This window comes from Nannobrachium achirus, assembly GCF_963921795.1.
Source record: "Nannobrachium achirus genome assembly, chromosome: 20".
Lineage (NCBI taxonomy): Eukaryota > Metazoa > Chordata > Actinopteri > Myctophiformes > Myctophidae > Nannobrachium > Nannobrachium achirus.
In genome coordinates this window covers 58,107,012-58,130,506 of record NC_137827.1, presented here as the reverse complement: position 1 = coordinate 58,130,506, position 23,495 = coordinate 58,107,012, and the positions used below count along the sequence as shown (strand labels likewise).

Genomic DNA, 23,495 nt, shown 5'->3' with positions numbered 1-23,495 from the left:
CCCAGGGTATGGCAGCTGCATACCCCTGCCATACCCAATTGACGCCCCTGAGAGAGAGAGAGAGAGAGAGAGAGAGAGAGAGAGAGAGAGAGAGAGAGAGAGAGAGAGAGAGAGGACGGACGGCGAGGAAAGCAAGAGAAAAGTCCAGTAGTGCTCGAGCGGTCCAGAGAAGCAGCGCTCGCGCAGCGGCGGCACGAAAAGCACAGTGAAAAAAAGTAGTGACGTCGCTCGTAAAACAAACGGGATATTCCGTTGGCCAGGACCGGACAGACAGACAGCCCGGAAAACTAAAGTGCGTGCGGATAAATTCAAAAAAGGAGTCGTTTTTGTATTTTTCTTTTTTTTAAAACGGTTGTGTTGTTGCGAGAGAGTGTTCGGAGACGAGTGGACTTGGAAGTACAAACAACACAACAGCACACGGTTACACCGACATTCCTCCTCCTCCAGACCCGCTGCCGCCGCCGCCGTAGGCGGGAGGAGGACGACCCGGGGCCCGGGGGAGAGTCGGCGAGGAGCCCGGGGGAAGGAAGGAGCCAACCGAAGAAGGAGGAGAAAAGTTTCCGTTTTCAGCCTCGGTTCTTTTCTCTCTTCTCACGCGGACGGACACGGGCTGAGGGGAGGGACGGAGGGGACCATAACACAACCGCGGCCATAACTGTCAACAACAGGAGGAGGACACACTTTCTTTTCTGCGGCGAGCAGAAAAGAGAAAGCAGAGCTTTTGAACGGGAACGGTGGTTCCTTCCTCTCCTGACATTCGAGAAGAGTTGTTGATGTTGTTTCTTGTTCGTTCCTCCCGTTGACGTTTTTATGTAACCAGACTGTCTGTCTCCTCCTTCCTTCTCGACTGTTTATGTTTCAACTCACTGCACTTTTTTTTATACCAGTCTGCTTGCTGCTTCGGGGCTAGCAGGAGGAGGACAGCAACGGAAGTCATATTTCAGTGGCATGCAGACATGTGGGCATAATAATTCATACACACGCACGCACACACATGAAGCCAGTCCCAATCCTGATGGACGTTTTGTGGAGTAACGTGTCGTCGCTTTTGTGGATAAATCAATGAACCCCCGACAACGTCGCAGGTGAATCGCTTCACAGCATAACAGGATACAAAGAAGAAGAGATATTCTCATCATTTATGCTCTACCATAGGGCTTGTTCTGTGTGTATGTGTGTCAGTTTTGATTAACATGCAGGCAGCCTTCAGCAGCGTGGGATAACGTGGTTCTGTTCTACACACATACTCCGTTCTGTGGCGGGCATGGCTGCGTGCGCCACCGACCAGCGGTTCCTCTGACTTTGGGCTTGGGTTGCCTTTTTACCGCTGGACGGAGGGATTTCCCCCCTTCTTCTTCTTCTGACATTGGAACTACAAAGCAGTCAAAAGACTGCAAGGAGAATTAAGGAAGCAAGTCTGCTGCGATCGAGCTCCAGTTCATCCCCTGGCTGACAGGAGTGTACGGGACCACCAACAACAGCAGCAGCAGCAGCAGCAGCCCGCCTGTCAGAGTTGTCTGACCCGGGTCAAACACCTGCCTGCCCCTGGCCGCTGGGCTTATTAGCCTTGTGTTGTGTGTGTGTGTGTGTGTGCGCCAGTCAGCACTGCAGACAGGCTTTGGGGATCGTATATTCTCGACGGATCAGCTGAAGAAGAAGCACCTTGTGTGTGAGTGTGTGTGGATGTGCGTTTTGCGTTTTGCATCTCTTTTTTATTAGGGGTACCAAGAAAGAAGTAGCCTCTGCTCTTGTCATGTGGGGACCCACTGGAGACCAGCCCGTGACCCGTACCGGGCCAGAACCCAAGGTTTAACCCCCCACGAATCTCTCTCTCAAGGGGCCTCACTTTGGAGCTTATTTTGTCGGGGGGAGACGGCTCAGATAAATTGCGATCACAGCTTGCTCTGTGTCAAAACTGCGGTTCAACCTCCGATAATCTTCCCCGGCCATCATCATCATCATGCCACTACCGTCGCCGCCGTCATGCGGGCCGGCGCGTGTCGCCCTCCTGTCGGCGCTCCTCGCCCTGACGTTCCTCGCCTCCAGCGTCACCCACGCGCTGCTGTGCCTGCCCTGCGACCAGTCCAAGTGCGAGGAGCTGCCGGCGGGCGCCTGCAAGGGCTCCGCCGTGCCGGGGATCTGCGGCTGCTGCCGGGTGTGCGCCCGCCAGAGGAACGAGTCCTGCGGAGGCGTGTTCGGACTGCACGGGACCTGCGACCGGGGGCTGAGGTGCGTGATCAGGCCGACGGACAACGGCGACAGCATCGCGCAGTACGAAGTGGGAGTCTGCGAAGGTGAGTCGCTCGCGCGTGTGTGTCTGTGTGTGCGCGCGCGAGAGAGAAAACAATCCACGCTGACTCACACACTCAGTCACTCAGTCAGTCAAGCCTTTGTATTACCTTGACTTCCGTTGATTCACACAGCAGCAGTTCTCAACCTGTGGGTCGGACACCCCCTAAATTATTTTATTTTTTGTTTTCTCACTCAAAACAAACCAACATAAAGTTTAAGTGTATTGTGTGTGTGTGTGTGTGTGTGTGTGTGTGTGTGTGTGTGTGTGTGTGTGTGTGTGTGTGTGTGTCTGTGTGTGTGTGTGTGAATGAGAGAGTAGCAGCCCCAGCCTGACTCTAGTATCTGCCCTCCTTATGGAGATCCTTTTGGAGTAATGGTTAAGATATTGGACTTTCACGCGGGAGACGCGGGTTCGAAGCCGGGTGGGGAGGTTCGATTCATCTCCGTTATGTATGTATGTACGTTCTAAAGTGACAATTTAAGGCCTTTTTTTTAATACCTCTAAAATGTCAAATTAAACATTGGCCAAATTGTCAAATATCAGAGGCAGAAATTGTGAAAATAGCAGATCTACATGCTCACAACGCCTTTATTCCCAGACATGCAGCCTCATCACAACCTGTCAAACCATAATTAAAGGAGCACTTCACCCATGCTCAGCCTATTGTATCTTCATATATAAGCGGCCCTCAATCTTCACTATATGCTCCTATAGAAGATGGAATTCGCTGTCTACTTGTTCTGTTGTCTCAGAGGAAGGCCGTGCTGGACAGTTCAGAAACCTGCAGTGGTGTCGGTTCAGAAAGAGCTAAGGTATGGCAACATGAATGGTGTGGCGCGCGTGCAAGACACCAGTCATGTTGCCATACCTTAGCAACAGGCATGATACATTTATTTTAAGAAGTACATTCTATTTTTTCTTTGGTTTCTTGGGCTGGATATGGCAGCCTGGAACGGTTGTTCAAGTGCAGCTAAACTTGGCATATTAGTAAACGTGTCACAATAATGCATTGCAGCTGACATGCGGAATCTGGGAATATACTATCTTGTCAAGATGGGGAGAATACAAGTGTGGAGAATATAATTATGCACCTTGTTAAAGTGACCATTTTGTTAAAGTTTCATTTGTAGTTATTTTACTGTAATTTTACAACATAATAACCAGCACAGATAGACAAAGAGACATTCATGGATTTATATTTAAAATTAACTTTTATTTCCCCCTCCCCCCCTGGACCAAGGGTATGGCAGCTGCATACCCCTGCCATACCCAATTGACGCCCCTGGAAACATGTCATCCAGTGACTTCATCGTTAGGCAGGTTAGTTCATTTCAAAAGAGATGTCAAACATTTATTACCAGATATGGGCTTAATATTGATGGGCATGATACAAGGCATTCTATTACTGTGGTTGCCCTAACGGGGCATGAACTGGGAATCAGATGTAGAGGGCAGCTCAATATATGGAGATCTAGGTGATGATCCAGTCATCTCCATGCATGGATGTCCAAGGTTTGATTGTCAGCAGTCGTGACAGTCAATGATGTGATGTCAGAACAGGTCAGCTATAGACATCGAGGTGTTACGGACGGACGGACTGACTGAGTCACACGGACCACTCTAACCTAACGCGGACCAGTTTGTGTAGGCAGATGGGCGGGCGCGGCGAATCTCTCCGCAAGTCTCTGGCCAATAGCATGTGTTCTCCTCCCCCCACCCCCCTCTGCTCCTCTGCTCAGCGCAGAGAACGCTGCTGCGTCATGACGTCAAAACATTCCGTGCGACGCTCTCTGCACTCTGATTGGTTAGGGAAATTCTACACTTCCTACAACAGTGATCATAACGCGATCGCCCAGGCTTCTTTTTCTTCCTATCGCCAAAAGAAGCCTGGGTTTCCGAGGCTACTGACGGACAGGATCTGCCGGTTTTCATAGTAATGATGATGATTATTATTATTATTATTAATGCCAAGGACAAAGGCTTATATTTCAGCCCGCTTTGCTATTAGCTTTGAATCCCCATCGATGACATCACTGGTAGGCAGGTGTCTGACTGGTCCACAGACACAGAGCAAGTAATGAGAATCTAATGAGCATTAGTGAGGACCTATTACATGAATAATGAGGTCGAAAATCGGGTGAAGTGCTCCTTTAACCCTGAGAGTGTACAAATGGACACGGAAAGGGTCAATTTGGTACCTAACTATCAGTCATTTAACTGGGGACCCCCTCGAACACCCCCCCACCCCTCCCCCCACTGTTCTAAAGCACTGGTTCTCGTGGTCCCCAAATTATTTTGAGGGGTCCCCAGATGATTAACTTAATGTGCAACATTGTTTTCTTATTCAACAGTAAACAAACCAACATAAGGTTCAAGTGTATAGGGTATCTGCACATTTCTAAAGTGACAATTTAAGGACTTTTTAATACCTCTAAAATGACAAATTAAACATTGGGCAAATTGCTAGAGGCAGAAATTGTGAAAATAGCTGATCTACATGCTCACAACGCCTCGCGTTGCGAGGCGTTGTGAGCATGTAGATCGTCTATTTTCACAATAGAACCATGTTGTACAAAATGTAATGCCTCAACTCTTAGTGCTCATCAGGGTGGGGGGTCCCCAGTTAAAATATGATTATTTTGAGGGTCGCGGCCTGAAAAGGTTGAGGACCACTGGTCTAAAGCACTGGTTCTCAACCATTTCTTGACCCAGGGACCCACTTGAAAATCTCGAAAATGTTTGAGATTAGCCCGGCAGGCATTTGTTCAGCTGCTTGTTAAGTGGTCAGATGGATGGCCCGTGTGCATTTTCATAGCATAGCATGTTTATTTGAATGAGCACTCAGTAGTATAGTTCCTATTTATCTAATTTATATCACAAGGAGAACTAATTTTCTTCAAGATTGTAGAGAAACCGGGGAAAATCCCCCGTCAGGTGAAAAGAAGCAACTTGGACTGCTCATGCACTGAAGAAGCATGAGGTCAGTCCGTTGTCTCCCCAGGCGCGGCAGAGGGAGAGCAGAGCCAAGGATTACATAGGCAATTGGCACTGGGTGAAAAATGGGTTACAAAATCGTGGGATAAAAATTATAGAAGGGAAAAAAAAATATATATATATATTTTATTTTTGTTTTTAAATTAATGTTATTTCATCATTGAAATCTTGATTTGTTTTGGTTATTATTTCGGTGGGGGCCCACCTGCGATATCCTCACGGCCCCACCAGTGGGCCCCGGCCCGCAGGTTGAGAAGCAACGTTACTAAAGTATTCATGCTTACAGGGGAAGGTCCCACGCTCCGTGAATACACAATGAGACTCAAGGTTACCAGCGCTATAACATCCACAGGCCAAATATGAGAACGCACTCATACGTGTAGACCGTTATTACACCGGCAGTTAATGGAGTGGGAGTGGAACAGTACACGCACGCACGCACGCACGCACGCACGCACGCACGCACGCACGCACGCACGCACGCACGCACGCACGCACACACACACACACACACACACACACACACACACACACACACACACACACACACACACACACACACACACACCTACCTCATGGTGTTAGACTGTTAGTTATGTGTGTGTATGTGTGTTAGGGCATTCACGAATAGTAATTTTTAGTATTCGAATTATTCAACCTCAAAGTATTTGAATAGTCGAATATTCGACAGGACTGGCCAGACTGTCAAATATTAAATAAGCAAGAGGCGAACATTGTGAAAATAGCCGATCTACATGCTCACATGTAGATCTACATGTAGACATGTAGATCTGCTATTTTCACAATATTTATCTGCGGAACCGAGTAATACCTACAATTCCAAGTGCTTGTCAGGGCCCCCAGTCACGGCCTAAAAAGGTTTGAGAACCCCTGGTATAGAGCATTAACAAATTCATCCACCAGGGCCGGGCCGCCGGCGTCCGTCATCTGTTTACACGGCCCGCGAGAGCGTCGCGCCGCCGATATTTACCATCCACTCCAATGCAATCCAGGATCTTTAGAGCTCATTTTCTCTGTTCCATGCATATCCATGAGGTGTGCAAGGTTTAATCATGGCTAAATCGCCGAAAATAGGGCTTCTAAAATGCTATTAGCCAATTGCTAACTTCAAGCTAACTTCATCCTGTCCCTGTTGATGACACAAAGGAAAGTGTTCAGGCTTGTCATGGCTGCGCACGGCTTGTGCTGTTACGGCGCTTGTGGATGGGTGTTTTCTATGGCCACTGGGCGCCCTCTAGTGGTGAAAAGGTGGCATTGAAAGCGTTAAACAAATAAAATAAAATAAAAATAAACGAATATTCGACTTCGGTGAACGTCGAATAGTGACTTTTATATTTGAATATTTGAATATTCAAATATTTGGTGAATGCCCTAGTGTGTGTGTGTGTGTGTGTGTGTGTGTGTGTGTGTGTGTGTGTGTGTGTGTGTGTGTGTGTGTGTGTGTGTGTGTGTGTGTGTGTGTGTGTGTGTGTGTGTGTTATTCACATCTTGAAACAATCTGTTTATGCTTTTAAACTGCTTTTTGATATGGATTTGGGTCATTGTATTGCATTGTTCAAACACTGTTGGGGTGTGAGTGAGAGAGGGGTGAGCAAGCGAGCTGTATTTGTATTGTTGTATTGTTTGTTTATTGTGTAGTTGAATTTTATGTTTTATTGTGTGTGTGTGTGTGGTGTATAGTCCCTTTTCCAGTGCACTGTCGTGTAGCTGCGCTGTTGCCGTGCGAAGCGGAGCCGCTCGACTCCGCAGTTACAGACTCCACTCTGAGAAATCGCTCTATGGGGACGCTAGGGCTGTCACGATTATGGCATTTTACATGCCGCTTAATTGTCACTCAAATAATTGCGATTACCGATTTAATGGTGTTTGTCGTTGACAATTACATTTCTGTTTGGCTTTTAGGCTTTGAAGTTGCACATGGCATATATGACACATATATGACACATAACCTAAATATGCAAAGAATTGACTGACATATTTGACAACTTTATACTTTAAAAAGAGCATTGATAGTGGAAATAGCAGTTGTGAGCCTGTAGATCTGCCATTTCCACAATTTAAATGGTTGAAAGTATATGAACATTGGAAACAATTATGACAACATATTTGCGATTATGTCAAATAATTGCGATTGACGATTATGTAATAATTGTGACAGGCCTGGGGACGCCCTCCAAAACGAGATGATGCAGCTCAAGGGGCCATCCTTTCTGACCACAGTTCTGTCAGGCGTACAATTGTAAGACCTGCTTTACCACTAGGCGCCTCTGTTTTAAGGTGTCTCCACTCTGAAAATACTACAGGAGACTTTCTAACTGTTCACAGACTGCAAAGAACTGCAAAAAACTAAGCACATTTCTTTCCAGCCGACTGCACGCCGACTGTAGTTACTGTACGCAGTTGTGCGCATGCACACTGTGTTGCCAGGTCTGCTCGTTATAAGCGACTTTGATCCTGTTTTCTTATAATGTTGCTTGCTAGTTGTGGGTTACTTTTGTTTGGGCTTGTTTCTGAAGTGTATTTGCTTATTTGTCCTTGCTTTCAACATTCTTCTAGAAATAATAGCTAATGTAATAGAGCTCAATAGGTGAAACTGGTCGTTTTCTTTTGGGCTTTTTTTCATAGACCTGGTCGCTTGTTTCACTCACAGAATCTGGCAACCGGACGGGGGAAGCGGAGATTTAACTCTGTGCTGTGTTTTTTTTTTCTGCTCTTACCAATACAACACACATCACTATTACTAGCGTTGCTTTGGAGTTGATTAGTATAGGAAATTGAGAGTTGAGATTGTGAATATACAAAATGTGCGATGGGAAAATGTATCTGGCTTATTTTGGCTTGGTTTTGCAGCAGTAGCAAACTAATGGTCTATTTTTTTTTTCTTATCATTTTTATCTCACGATTTTGCAACCCATTTTCACCCAGTGCCAATTGCCTATGTAATCCTGGGCTCTGCTCTCCCTCTGCCGCGCCTGGGGAGACAACGGACTGACCTCATGCTTCCTTCTATGCATGAGTAGTCCAAGTTGTTTCTTTTCACCTGACAGGGGGGGATTTCCCCGGGATGGACATAGCGCGTGGAAGGAACACGTTATTCCAACCAGTTCCTAATGGTCTATTCTACAACTCCCTCAATCCTACCGACGGCCAGGGGCGACTCAACAAAACTGAGCAAGTCCACTTTTCCGTCGATAGCGTTCCCAACCCGCTGCCGAAAACCTGCCGATGAGCTCCCTGTCGGCAACAAGACACTTTCCGCCGCCTTCCGCCGCCAATTTGTGGCCGAATCGGTTTGGTTAAAAGTGCACTTTAGACTACTGTATATTGGCTTGTCGCGCATAAGCAAGCAGAGAAATGTGTGTTTACATTTGTAATGCTGTAAACAGGTAGAGCAGCCAGACCTTGACTGATTCGTTTTTTAAAAAGAAAACCCTCGTAGAAATGCAACAGCATGACACCGCAAGGATGCTGAAAGTGCTGACACCGCCGTCAACTTTTTGTCATATTTTTTTGTCCCATTGTCTTCTTCAGGGTAAATTATTACCGCAAGTGGGATGTGTGCAATGTGCATTATTATTATTTCACTAAATCATAATTGTTTCCCCCTCTATCTTTCTGCTGCCAACGTCCACAGAGGATTCCCTAGCAAATTGTGGTTTGGGTGATTTGGCAGCGAGCACACCTCATGTTGTTCCTTGGAGGGTAGTGGTGCAGTCTGTGAGCGCAGTGCAATTAGAGGGGACAATTTATAACACCAATAACGTTTTCTGGATACTGAGTACTGCTCATAGTCACCGTTAACCGCTTGAACCCTACCTAGCATCCCTATTCTGGTGGAATTTTGCAGTGTATGATGATGTACGAGGTTGTAGATCATCTATTTTTGGCAAAAAAGATGAGTTTTCCAAGGGGGAACAAGAGCAGCTAATGCAGTGTTTCCCAACCACTGTGCCTGGGGACCTTTGGTGTGCCCCTGAGAAGGTTCTAGTGTGCCCCTTGAAACTGCTTGAAAGCCAGTATTTGTCATTTTAAAAATGATTTAAACTAGTGAAAACAGCGGTGCAAGGCGTTGTGTGCTTGTAGATCTGCTGTTTTCACTACTGTTGTGCGACAGCCTTGTATGATGAAGCAGGGCTTTACTTTGTGATGAAACGTACAAATTTGAAACTTGGAGATACGAGGTTTCTTCCCGACAGTGACGATATTTACACCCCCGTATTATGTCGGTGTGCCCATGGATTCTTGGGACATGAAAAGTGTGCCCATGCAGAAAAAAAGGTTGAGAAACACTGAGCTAATGTACTTAATTGACTAATTATAGAGCATTTATGTTTAAAACTTTAAATCCATATACAGTACTTGGTCCCATCCTTTTCCCCCCTCGACAACATATCTTTTCGCCAAAAACAGAACTGAACTTGAATGCATCATCTTATGTTGAAAGAATTGCCCTCTCTGTGTAGAAATCCATGCTCTATGCCACATTCTCCAGTATTGACTTGATTATTCTTAGTTCAGTGTGGTATCAATCACTGAAAATAGCAGACCTCCAAGCTCCCAATGCGTCGCCGTCAACACGTTGTGAGCTTGGAGGTCGGCTATTTTAGATATTTTCACCAAAAGGCCCCTGCCTCTCTAAAAGTCTCTGCACGTCCCTGGTAAACCTTTAGATGGACTACAGTGCTGAATGGTGTTCGCCTACTACATGCCCAGAATATGGCCAGTCAATCTAAGCTACAAAAGGGCCTGACCCAAAATAAATTGCAATAGTAATGGTTCAAGGTTTTTTTATGATCCTTAGGGTCATCCAAATAACATATTAAAAGTTGTGAATTATATATTTAGTGGATCAAGGTAATTCAGGGGGTTCAAGTTTGGGTCCATTCACTTACTATACAGGAAAAAAAGACCCCAAAAAAACATCTTCTTTAAGTAGAATGTGAGGGGTTTTTCATGATTCTGAATCCATTGCAAGCATTTGTTTTGCACGAAAAACATTCCTCGGGCTAAAAACGGACCCATAGAACTATGGTATAGAGTCATCACTTTTCTGGCGTCAGCTCCATTTTGTGGTGTCCGTTTTTAACCTGACGAATGTTTTTTGTGCAAAACGAATGCTTGCAATGGATTCAGGATCATGAAAAACCCCTAGTTAGACCCCTCACATGCTACTTAAAGAAGATGTTTTGGGGGTCTTTTTTCCTGTATAGTAAGTGAATGGACCCAAACTTGAACCCCCTAAATTTACCTTGATCCACTAAATATATCATTCACAACTTTTAATATGTTATTTGGATGACCCTAAGGATCATAAAAAACCTTGAACCATTACTATTGCAATTTATTTTGGGTCAAACCTTAGATTGACTAGCCTACTAGGTTTCACACGTGTTTAACTGCAAGTAGAACAAACGTCCCACTACTGAAAGGAGTTAGTAGTGACCTTAAGCAACGCTACGGCAACGGCAGATGACAACGGTAACCGGAAATGATCCACGCTCGATAGATAAACCTGCCGTCGCCGCAGCCGTCTCTACTACGGCAGAAGGTCCCTTCCCACGTAGCGCCTATTCCGTCTGCTGCGTGTACGCGTCGCCATGGGAACCAAAGCGTTCCGTGAAAGGGGTGGGAACCCGTCGCCGCCGAGGCTTTGCTTAACCATTTTGATCGCTACGGCGATTACATCATAGCAGCCGTAGTCCGCCTGGCGTTGCCGTCCTGAAAATCATCGAGCTTAAAGTTGATATTATTTGGATACCTTAGGGGTCTTCAACGTTTTCAGGCCAAGGACCAATTAGTTGAGAGAGAGATGAAGCAGGGACCCCCACAACATGTTCATAGATTCCATATAGTTTAATCGTTTGACAGCACGATCATCAGTTTATCTTGGATTCATGTCAATTTGTGTTTTCAGATATTTAACCACTTCAACCGTCAATACATAATGAACTGCTCTTTTTCCCCTCTACACCAAACCTCTTTTTGAAAAAATAGACGCCTCGCAGCGTGAGGCATTGTGAGCTTGTAGATCTGCTATTTTTGGCTAAAGTTCTCAAAAATATGGACATTAGGGTTCAAGAGTTTCATATAAAAAAGGAGAATGTTTTTCTTCTATCACACAAATATTTGGAGGCCCCCCTGTAGTAACTCTGAGGACCCCCTGGGGTTCCCGGACCCCCTGTTGAAGACCCCTGCTTCGCTCATCTCTCATGTCTCTGGAGAGTCGAGACAGACTATTGGCTCACGCAATGTACAAATGCTTCCACCATGTGCAGTGGAAGTGCTGAAAATATGCAAGGCCATAAAGCCAACCGTAGTTGTGTGTGCTTGTGTATTGCCTGTGAGTAGCATACCCCCCAACGAGTATACATCCCATCTGTGTGAACTGAGACATTTTAACCCATTTAGGCCTAGAATTATTGAATGCTTTAACCAGTGAAAAATAGCAGATATACAAGCTCACAGCGCGGCACCGAGTGCCGCGCTGCGAGCTTGTAGATCTGCTATTTTTTTAAATAGTCGTGAAAATGTGTGAAAATCTTTGAATATATATGTATTTTCAAAGCGAACGTTTGTAACTAAAATTTTGCTTCTGGGTGGTCCCTGGAACTAGATATTTTGAGATGGAGGTCCGTGGCCAAATACGTAATCATTTTGGAGATCCTTCACATGAAAAGGTTTGAGAACCACTGACATAGTAGTCTCTCAAGAACAGACTAACTGAGCTCCCGTTAAGTGAAACAGACCTTTTATTTGACGATGGCTGGCCTGATTGCTGACATAGAAACATAGATTTTTCAAAAAAGAAATCTTTTCAAAAGACACTTATAGAATCGGGTCAAAATTCAAATTTTCACGATTTTTCAAAAATAGCAGATCTACAAGCTCGCAGCGCGGCACTCGGTGCCGCGCTGTGAGCTTGTATATCTGCTATTTTTCAATAGTTAAAGCATGAAATAATGATTTAAGGGTCCCGTCCACCATAGTGTTGTGGAAAGTTGCTATTCAAAGACACTACGAAGTTTAAGCTACCTGCCTGAAATGCTAACCTGTTACTCATGGCACTTTAGGTTTTCAGCGAGGGATTTGTTTCCAGGCGGCTGCAACCCGTCAACATCAATTTGTTTTTAAAGTGAGTTGCGTTTGGAAAGGCTTCTCTTGTGTCGTAATGTAGTCCGGTGGATGTTGCCAAGGTGTAGATGAATGGACACTGAATATGTTGGAATTATAGGGGTGGGCGATATGGAAAAAATACAATATCACAATATTTTCCCAAGCTGTATCATGATACACAATTTATCACAACTCTTTTTCACATTGTTTTTTATGGTTATTTTTCAAGTTACTTGACCAAACCTAGACTCTCTGGGTTCCTTTTGGGAGGTCTAAATTCAACTTTACAAGTATGTAACTCTGACAGTATACAAATGAAACCAAGTGGACCATTTGGTTTCATTTGTATACTGTCTGAGTTAAGTGGAGACTAGGGCTGTAATCTAGCCCTGTTTTAGGGATTCGAACTTCGGGGGGATTTTCCGAACGGACCATCGAACCTTCGATGGTTCGTTCGGTTCACCGAACCATCGAACGTACTGTACCTTTAACCAGCTAAAACAGTGTAGGAAATGTTTTAAATGCGCTGTTTTAACCATTGAAAACGCGTGGATGCGTGGCCGCATTAACACGTAGGCTAACACTTGGAAAATCCAACCCAATCGGAGAAAATGTTGCGCAGTTTGTTGACGAACAGGCTCAATGTATAGCGGAGTTGCACGGATGATAATTAGACTTGGTGATTGCGTCGGAGCGCGTCGCGTTCGGGCTGAACTAGTCTCGATGTAACAACCCCAGAAATCGCATTATAGATCCTTTTGGGGGTTGCAATGAAATCCATCTTTGCTCATGCTTAGGAGAAAGGCTGTTTAATCTTTGGGTGCGTGGATGGGTGTTTGCTGTTCAGAGCACACACAAGTCTCTCTCTGCCCAGCTCAGAGTGCTGCCTCTCTCACTCTACAGTCTGTCATCAAGCGTGTGTTCGCGGCCCAAAACAGGAGCGGAATTGGAGCGGAGGACGGTCCTTGATCGCTCCAAGCTGTGCTGGTGCATTTTATAACTACTTAACGGTCACCATTAACTGTTAGTTAGTTAGTTTACCGGTAGGCCTAACATTATATTTAGTATTTGGCTATCTCTACTACTGTGATATTCTGAATAGGCCTATCACATTCTGATAATTATTTTTCGTGTAAAAAAAAGAAGAAAAAAAAAAAAAACCTGAACCCATTAATTTCGAACTTCGATTGCCAACGTAACGAACGAACGTTCGAATCCCCGAAGGTTCGCTTGCAGGACTAGTGGAGACTGGAGACCTTGACATTTTAAAGTTTGAGAACTACTGATTTAGACCAAAATGCAGGTTTAAATTGAATTCTGTAATGAATCTCTGTATTCACAATATATACAATACCTCTGAAAAGGCATATCGTGGAGACATTGTATCGGCTCTCAACGATAATTATCACCATATCGCCCACCCCTAGTTGGAATTCTACACATAGGGCTTTATTAACCACTTTAACCCTATGTATACTTCATTGACTGTGGTTTCATGTTTTGATTCATGTCACCTATGTAAATAACCTCAGCTACCCTGAATTACACTGGTAATCTTTAGAATCTTATGTCATATTACGATAATTAAATATGCAAACCTTTCCCCCTAAGTTACAATATGTCACGGCGGAAAACCTTTTTAAGACAGATTTTACTCTGCTTGACTAACAGCCACATTAGGAAGTTTTATCTTACATATAATTTATTTTTATTTTTAAATCACTTTGCACTTTTGAACGTTTCTTTCAGCAAACCCGTTGATTTGACTCATTGGTGTGATTAATTAGCATAATACAAGTAAACAACGGTCCTGCATAAATTCTTTGGAAGAGAAGCCAAGGTCATAAAAACAGCTTTAAGAGCAACAGTCAACAGTTTAGTTGGCATGCACTGTATGTTGGTGTGTGCACGCGCGTGCGTGCGTGCGTGCGTGCGTGCGTGCGTGCGTGTGTGGCAATTGGCTAGCTTCTCAGCCAGTATTTTTATTTTACACTTGCAGATCTTCAATTCTAACTTTTAGTCAATTCCTTTTTTAGAGAGCTAGTTCTCACTTTTCACATATTTTATCAATGACCCTCAAATTAATGTGTATTTGGCCGCGGACCCCCATCTGAAAAATACTTTGTGCCAGGGACCCCCATAAAAGATTTGTGTTGCTAAAATAATGTTTGAAAAATTCAAAGATTTCATTTTGAGAGGAAAAAAAAAAAAGACAGTTCTACATGCTCACAACGCGCCACGATGCGACCCATTGTGAGCTCGTAGATTGGCTATTTTCACATTTCTGTATTCACATAGGTTTGAAGACAAGTGTTTAAACTGATTTTGGTGCTATATTTACTCATTTTGTTGGGGACCCTTGAAGGACCCCGGACCCCACTTTGAGAACCACTGATAATAATCAGCTTCATGTACTCCGTGTCGTAGGTGATTTATATTAACGCCTTTATCCAAGGCGATTTACAAAATGGAATGTGTGAATTACATTCACACATTCTTACACCGACGATAGGGATGGGACGATATGAAAAATTCATATCACGATTATTGTGACAAACGAAATCGCGATTTACGATATTATCGTAAAATCGCATGGCCTTCTCAGTTGCAGCCCCCACCCTCTGGAACCCACTCTCACCTAATATAAAAGAAGCCCCCACCCTTGCCCTGTTCAAAGCCTCCCTCAAAACCCACCTTTTCATACTTGCTTTCCCTACCTAACTTTACTTTACTCCACCCTCCCTTCAGTTTTTTTTCTATTCTTTGTGTGCCCCTGTTAATGTACTTTTCAGATTTTCTCCTTTTAACTTTGTTCTAATAAAGTTGTTTTTATTTTGTTTTGTAAAGCGACTTTTAGTACCTTGAAAAGCGCTATATAAGTTCGATGTATTATAGGAAACCATGCAAGGCACAAGCCTGTTTATCGGGAGCAACTAGGGGTTCAGAGCCTTGCTCAAGGACAGTCACTTCGACACTAACTCCGGGATCGAACTGTTTCCCAAGCGGCTGCTCTACCTCCTGAGCCACTACTGTGTGGAGGTGTCTTATCTTATATTCTGGGGTGCCAACAATAATGAACAGATTTCATGACTTATCAAGAAAGGTCAATATTTTCTATTTTAATGAGGTTATTTTAATTAGGCCACACCGAATACACCAGACGAAGAATGTCACTATCGAGACGAGTGAGTGTATGTGTGATCCATAGCCTCTCTTTCATGCGCGCGCACGCACACACACACGCACGCACGCACGCACGCACACACACACACCTTTGACAGCCTGTTATTTTACAAGTGACTGTTGAGACTAACAGGAGACAGGTGTGTGTGTGTGTGTGTGTGTGTGTGTGTGTGTGTGTGTGTGTGTGTGTGTGTGTGTGTGTGTGTGTGTGTGTGTGTGTGTGTGTGTGTGTGTGTGTGTGTGTGTGTGTGTGTGTGTGTGTGTGTGTGTGTGTGTGTGTGTGTGTGGATTACTATACTTGTGATGGTCAAATGTCCCCACAAGTAGACATTGTGAGGACAATTCTTCTAGTCCTCACAAGAGAAATGGTTGTTTTCTTGAAATGATTCATCAGATTAGGATCAGCGTACGTACTTCAAACACAGGAAATGCATATTAACCACAACGAGGCTTCTAAAGGCTTGCAAACGTTCCCTGTGCACATCAGCAGTCATTTCAACCAGTCAATATTGCTCCTTCTTTAAAGGTGATACACCATGAAATTTCACTTTTCCTATTTTAAAACCTTTTTTTGGGGTCCCACTAGCACCTTCTATCCTCACAAAGTCCCATTTCTGACCGTTGTGTCTTTCTCTGGTTTTGGGAAGGCGGAGGTTAAAAGCATCCCACAGGTTCTCAAAACAGGCTGTCTAGATTTGCTGCTGTCGCTGACGTCATCGACGGCCGCTTTTGAAAGAAAATCTTTTTTTTTTTTTTTCAAAAACTTTTTTTTTTTTTTCAAAAAAGAAAAAAAAAATCAAAAAGATTTTGGGGGGGTGGCACAGTTCAGGCCAAAGGTGGTACTGCAGCTGAAAATGCTCTGAGAGCCATTCAAAATGAGAGAGGCTCTCTTTTCAGGAGTGGTAATTTAGCGTTTTTGGGACATAAACAATATGACATAAATACTTTTTAAATGCATGGTGTATCACCTTTAAGAAGGCCAAGTGATAATAATTAAGCCTGTGAGTTGTTCAACATAAATTACGTTATTTAACATTTCACTATGTCCAACGGGACCGTACCTATGTTCCCCAGGGTCTATGTTCCCCAGGTTCTATGTTCCCCATTTACCCCCCCAAAAAAGGTTCTATGTTCCCCCTTTATCCAAAAAAGGTCCTATGTTCCCCAGGTTCTATGTTCCCCACAGAAATGCAGGAAACATTCCTTCATAATTAGTAATAACTCAAAACCCCTATTAATGGGGAGAGATTATGAAATACTAGTGGGACAGGGGGCACTAGGGACATCTTTCACCATACTTTTGTTATGTCTGGGCATCTGGACGAGTAGGCACCTGGACATCTGGCATATAGAACCTGGGGAACATAGAACCTTTTTGGGGGGTAAGTGGGGAACATAGAACCTGGGGAACATAGAACCTTTTTGGGGGGTAAGTGGGGAACATAGAACCTGGGGAACATAGAACCTGGGGAACATAGGGTTGTCCCCACATTCCCTCACTGATATGCCTCAATTATACCTTCACTGTTTTACACTCACTTGTCTCTGACTCTCTCCCCGTCTCTCTTTAACAATGGCTGACACTCACTGACAATTTAAATCTACTTCTTCTCTCCTCTCTTCTCATCATGTTATGTTTGACTGAACCGCAACAGCCTGACCTGCCATATAAACATCTTTGACTGAGTGACTGCTAACGTTTCAATCATTGGTTGGTTACAACAATTAACTAGCCAATCGCAGGCAGAGCAATCGTCCCTCCAGGCTATGGGATGTAGTTTGTGAACGTCGCAGGCGATACCTGTATCAATCGGGCCGTTTTGGCCAAACAACAAACTATGTTTTCATTTACTTCTTTCTATCGTTTTAGCCAATTTGGCAAGATTGATTTCAGTGGTTGGGGGCATGTGTGCACGTGGCTAAATATGTATTTTTAGACACAATAAGCCCCCTACATCCTTTCATGGTTAGGTGTGACTTATGGGGGCTAGAAGTGCACTTGTACGCATGCCCCCAACCACGGACAGGGGGAAAAGCTCGATAATTCTATGTGTCATTAGTTTCGATTAAGGGTTAGGGTTAGGTTTAGGCATAGTTTTACTGAGGTTTGGGTTAGGTTTAGGCATGGAACAAATGCTACGTCACAATATCTACACGCTCCCTGCTGACAGGTGCTGCCCCAGCTCGTAGCATCACGTGCAGGGACAATGTTCACCTTCTCTGCCTGGCTTCCCTGCCCTCGCTCGTCAAAGCCGGATGCACCGCAGTGGATTTTAACCTACAAGCAGTGTTGGGAAAGTTCACTTTCAAAATGAACTAGTTCAATTTCAAAACTTCTAAAATGAACTACTTCATTTCATAATTCTACATTTTGGTTCCTCAAAATGAACAAACCTTTGGCTAATGCGTTGCTGCAAGCTATTATGTGTCAAAATTATTGACACAGCCCATATAGAACCACAAACAGCAATTATTTCATCCAACTTAACATTGAGGTGCCCACAATATTTAGGTGCAAAGTCTTCCTCACCCTTACTGTGAAGGCAGACGTTTCTAACCATCCGCGTTGGTTAAAATAGCTGATCTACAAGCTCACGTTGTCTCGTGGATGCGACGCGTTGTGAGCTTGCAGATCAGCTATTTCGGCATGCAACACACGTCAGACGACGAAGTATAGTCAGGCTTTACTTGGGTGGGGGACGACGTAGCGAGGAGGAGACTCAGCGCACAAAGCACACAGCTGCAGACAGCACCGCTCAGACGCTCGCATATCAACGTCCGCGAGGTCTGTGACCCTGCAGCTTCTGTACTGGTGGGCAGGGACTTTACCACTGCGCCACCCGAGCGCCGCAAAGACGTCCGCGTTAACATACCTCCTACATTCTGTGGAGCTCCCTGTTGGAACTGTTGCACAGTCTTTAATGCGCTCTTACACTGACGGCATGTAATTAACCCATTCAGAACGGGTACACATATTGTGTATCATTATTTTATGCTTTAACTAATGAAAAATAGCAGATATACAATTTATACAATTTGAATTTTGACCCGATTCTATAAGTGTCTTTTGAAACCTTCTAAGGTTTTTTGAAAAACCTATGTTTCTATGTCAGCAATCTGGCTATAGCCATCGTCAAAGAAAAGGTCCTTTTCACTTAACTGGAGCTCAGTTAGTCTAAGGATTTTTATTTGGCCACCGACCCCCATCTCAAAATGTTCCTGGGACCACCCAGAAGCAACATTTGAGTTACAAACGTTCGTTTTGAAAATACATATATTCAAAGATTTGCACACATTTTCACGACTTTTTCAAAAATAGCAGATCTACAAGCTCGCAGCGCGGCACTCGGTGCCGCGCCGTGAGCTTGTATATCTGCTATTTTTCAACAGTTAAAGCAGTCAATAATTCTACGCCTAAATGGGTGTTAATGTGCTCTTACACTGACAGCATGTAATTAATGTGTTAGTTGTTCACAGGTGATGGCAGTAAATGAGCATGGCTTGAACGCGGCAGAGCACGCCTCTGTTCTCTATAATGTCAGTTATCCGTTGCTTTTATCACGGCAGCGCCAACACTCCCCACGTTATTATCTCGCCAACCATCGCACAGCGGTCTTCACCTGTGGATTAAACGCTGCGCTAATTGACAGTGAGAGCGGAGTTCAATGAGTTTGCTTTATGTTCCTCGTCTCTGAACTTGAAGCCTGGCTCTTTTTTTTTGTAGAGTTTGAATATGTGTTGGTCGATGCAATGGCCTCCTGCCACAAAGTGAACGATGAATGAGGATCATTAGAATACAGGTGCCTACACAGTCACAGTTAAGTGGATATTTATTTTTGAGAATATCGTCATTGTCGGGTGGAAACCTTGTATGTCCAAAACCGTTTGTTTGTATTTATGATTTTAAAAGTGATTTAAGCTAGTGAAAACCAACGCCTCGCACCGCGTTGTTTGTTTGACATACTGCTTTGCGTGATTTTAGGGCAAAATCTGTAGGAGCAGTGTCCAAAAATGTATTTTGCAAGAATCGGCCTCATGGTGGCGCTAGAAGAGGGCCATTTGAGAAATGAGGGGTGGAGGAATATGTACAGTATGAGCATGTTGATGGCATTTGCTGGCATTTGCTTTACTTGTTGCTGGATAATAACATAACTTGCCTGTTTTCTACTGCATGTGTGTCTGTAATGGAAAGTCGGGACTCGGGAGGGAGGACTCGCTCATGTCTTTGTGTGTGCGTGCGCCGTGCGTGCGCGTGTTTGGTACATCACTTATCATTTGAGTCGGCTGTCGGTATGATGCGGTTGGAATTATTAATTAATATTAATTGAGGTGCAGCCGACGATAATGGACTATTTGACTTTTCCAATGTGAACAAAGTGACCTAACTTGGTGCACGTCAGTGACACTTTGTATCTGCATTTAGTTTAGCAGGTGGGGGCACGGTGGCTCAGAAGGTCCTGGGTTCGATTCCCACCAGGGGACGCTGTGGGCGCGTGTTTTGCATGTTCTCCTCGTGTCTCCTGGGGTTGATAACCTCACAAAAAAACATGCTGTAATCCGGGTCTCTATACTGCCTCCCCCTGGCCAGCCGGGGCGCCTGATGGAGGGGAAAGAAACTGGTTGGAATAACGTGTTCCTTCCACGCGCTACGTCCAACCGGGGAAGCTCCCCTCTGTCAGGTGATAAGAAGCGGTGTGCTCACTCTTATGCACTGAAGGAAGCATGAGCTCAGTTCGGGGCCCTCCCCAGGTTGGCAGAGGGAGAGCAGAGTCCATGATTACAGCTTAGGCACTGTATGAAAATGGGTTACAAAAATCGTGGGCTAAAAATTGTAAAAATGTTGGCGCCACCTAGATGGCAACGCTCTGTGGATTCCTGTATAGGCACTAATGCCTGACTGCGGAGTCGCAGGTTTGATTCCCGAGCCTGACAACCTTTGCTGTGCTTCGCTCCCGGTGTCCTGTCTCTCTCCGCTGTCTGCTATCAATACAATTATTTTCGAAAGCATTTCTTAAATAACAAACAAAGAAATGCCTATTTTTTTTACTTTAAGAGGTAGTGACAATAGCAGATCTACAAGCTCACAACTCGTTGTAAATGGTAAAATGGTAAATGGTGCATTTATATAGCGCTTTTATCCAAGGCGCTTCTAGATTGTGCATTACATTCACCCATTCACAAGCACATTCATACACCGGTGGCGGAGGAAACCATGCAAGAAAACCAACCTACAAGCGTTGTGGGCTTTTAGATCTGCTATTTTCCACTAGTTCGGGTCCTGGCAGGAAGTGACGTAAAATGTATCTTTTGGGTCTACTGCAATAGATGATGTGGAATCAAACTCATTAGTACTTGAATCAGGAAACAGAAAGTGAAAGGCAAAGTCATCATAACCGTACAGAATGTCTTACTAGAGATATACACTATTATTCAAGGAACTGCATCGTGACTCTCATGGAGAATTCCTGGACTGAATATGAATCTCACATCATGAATTAACTGCCGACCCTGAAATAGAAATAAAGCAGATGGTTCTGCACAATTTGCAGCAAGTATTGGAGTTGGGACTCATGTTTAGTAATGAAACCACAATATTCTTGTATTAGGGCAACCCCACGCACTGCATGATCATTGATAACATTCATCGCCTTCACTACAGCCAGAGCTTCTTGGTAGTCTACCCTGGGCTCCCACTCATCGGGATCAACGTCAAGGAAGTCATCTGGGAGATCCATCATTTTGAAAAGCACCTTGGATTTGGGAAACACAAAATCTTCAATGTTCTTCCTTGCAATTGTTCCAAGGTCAACAGTAATTCTCTTCATATGCCCCTGTTCATCATCTTCATTTCCATCTTTCATGGCTCTCACCATCAGCCTCTTCGTTTGCGCGCTCACTTGACTATCAAACAATGCAAGTCAGACGATCTCTGGAGCCAAATACCATAAGTGATTGGAATACTTTTGAGAAGCAGCTTTAGACACCTCAGCATTTATGCATGATCTTTCTTTCCTGAGGGTCAGTTTGAATTGGCCATGAAACATCCAGATCTTCAAACAATAAATAACCTTTGCCATCCAACGGGCATGATGGGTAGCTCCTGGAGCTCTGAACCGGATACCTCGAGCAGCGAGGTATCCGGTTCATCAATAAATGCTGAGGTGTCTAAAGCTGCTTCTCAAAGGTTTTCCAAACATTTATGGTGAACAGGGGCATATGAAGAGAATTACTGTTGACCTTGGAACAATTGCAAGGAAGAACATTGAAGATTTTGTGTCTTCCAAATCCAAGGTGCTTTTCAAAATGATGGATCTCCCAGATGACTTCCTTGACGTTGATCCAGATGAGTGGAGCCCAGGGTAGACTACCAAGAAGCTCTGGCTGTAGTGAAGGCGATGAATGTTGTCAATGATCATGCAGAGCGTGGGGTTGCCCTAATGCAAGAATATTGTGGTTTCATTACTAAACATGAGTCCCAACTCCAATACTTGCTGCAAATTGTGCAGAACCATCGGCACAAGTATCCTGATAGCCGTAAACAAACTTTAATTGATCAGTAACTACTGAATTACTATTAAATACTGCAGTGACTTTCTGGGGTTTTGGGGGTAAAGGAAGTGGGGCTGTGTGCTTGTTGTGTGTTGTGAGTATGATTGAAGAGTGTGCAATAAAGACATGTCATTGTGCACGTTAAACGAAAAATAGCAAACTGTCATTCTTTGCTTTGCTATTTCCTACAATACATTAATTCTGGTTTGACATATGACAAACATGTAATCAGATTTGTGTTTAGATTTGTAAGCTTAAAAAATATAATTTCTGTGCTTAGTATAAGAATAATGTGTAATGTATAACTTAAATGTGCCTGCAGTGCAATTCGATTTTGAACAATAAAATGTACAATCTTTGACTTGATTGAGCTACCTCTAAATATGCTTGAAATTCAACCAAATTTTAACCAAAGCAGTTTTTTGTACATATGAACATAATTGGGGGGTGAGACTCAAGAAAATCTAAAAAAGGTAATTTAAGATCCACCCTAAGGTACAGTACAGTACAGAGATAATGGTTAAATGGTTCGTGCTCTCTCTGACAAGTGATGTTTTGACATGAGTATAAATATGGTCATTTGGTCAGTCAATGGATGACGTTTCAACAGTTCATAGGATGTTTCTTGTCCACAAGTGGGTTCCATATACGTGGCAAAGAGTTCATAGGTTTCTGAAGGGATGTCCTTCCAGGCTGAGCCCTATAAACCAAAACAATTCTCATTGTTTTTGGTACAGGCTCCATGGCAGTAGATAAGGCTTCATTTCTACCAGACAGAAGCCTGGCCTTGTAAATGCTGCACATGGCATTATGGCTGTGCCTTAGGGTCAGGTGGTCAGTTGGTCATCAATATGAAAAGATAAAAAGATGATATGAACCACAACAAAATACCTAACAGCGTCCCCCCTCAAATGAGCATTTGCCTCGTCGGGCAACCTGAACGCCAACTTCACCTGCCCCAAAGTTTTATTTACCTGCCGGGGGCAGGTGGGCAAGCCTTAGTGCCAGTGCCTAGTACGTCTCTCTGCCTGTCCTCTCTCCCCCCGTGTAGGTTTTTCTCTTTATGGATGTGTAACAGAGAGTTTGTTGTTTGATGTGTCTCTGTGTTTTTTCTGCTGGCTTTGAAGTGTAATCTCACTCGTCATGAATATTCATACGGCTGAGCTCTGCATAATTCATTGGCCGCCAATGTGGAGAGAAAGAAGAGGTGGGTGGGGATGACGACGGCATGTCCGTGTCTGTCTTTCTTCCTCTCTGTGTTAGGGATGGGACGATAAGCCATATTATCGTTTATCGCGATGAAAAAACACTCACGATAATCATATCATTGAGTTTTAATTCA

The 23,495-nt window shown here is 44.1% G+C and overlaps 1 protein-coding gene across 1 annotated transcript in view; it reads left to right on the top strand.

Annotated features, from left to right (window-relative positions):
• Nucleotides 1-1,684: 1,684 nt before the first annotated feature.
• crim1 (cysteine rich transmembrane BMP regulator 1 (chordin-like)) overlaps nt 1,685-23,495 on the top strand; it is a gene marked incomplete at its 3' end in the record, with an annotated part of 308,756 nt that continues 286,945 nt past the window's right edge. The window contains exon 1 of the mRNA XM_080751169.1: nt 1,685-2,294. Coding sequence (XP_080607295.1) covers nt 1,961-2,294 — 334 coding nt within the window. The 5' untranslated portion in view covers nt 1,685-1,960. The remainder of the gene's footprint in view (nt 2,295-23,495) is intronic.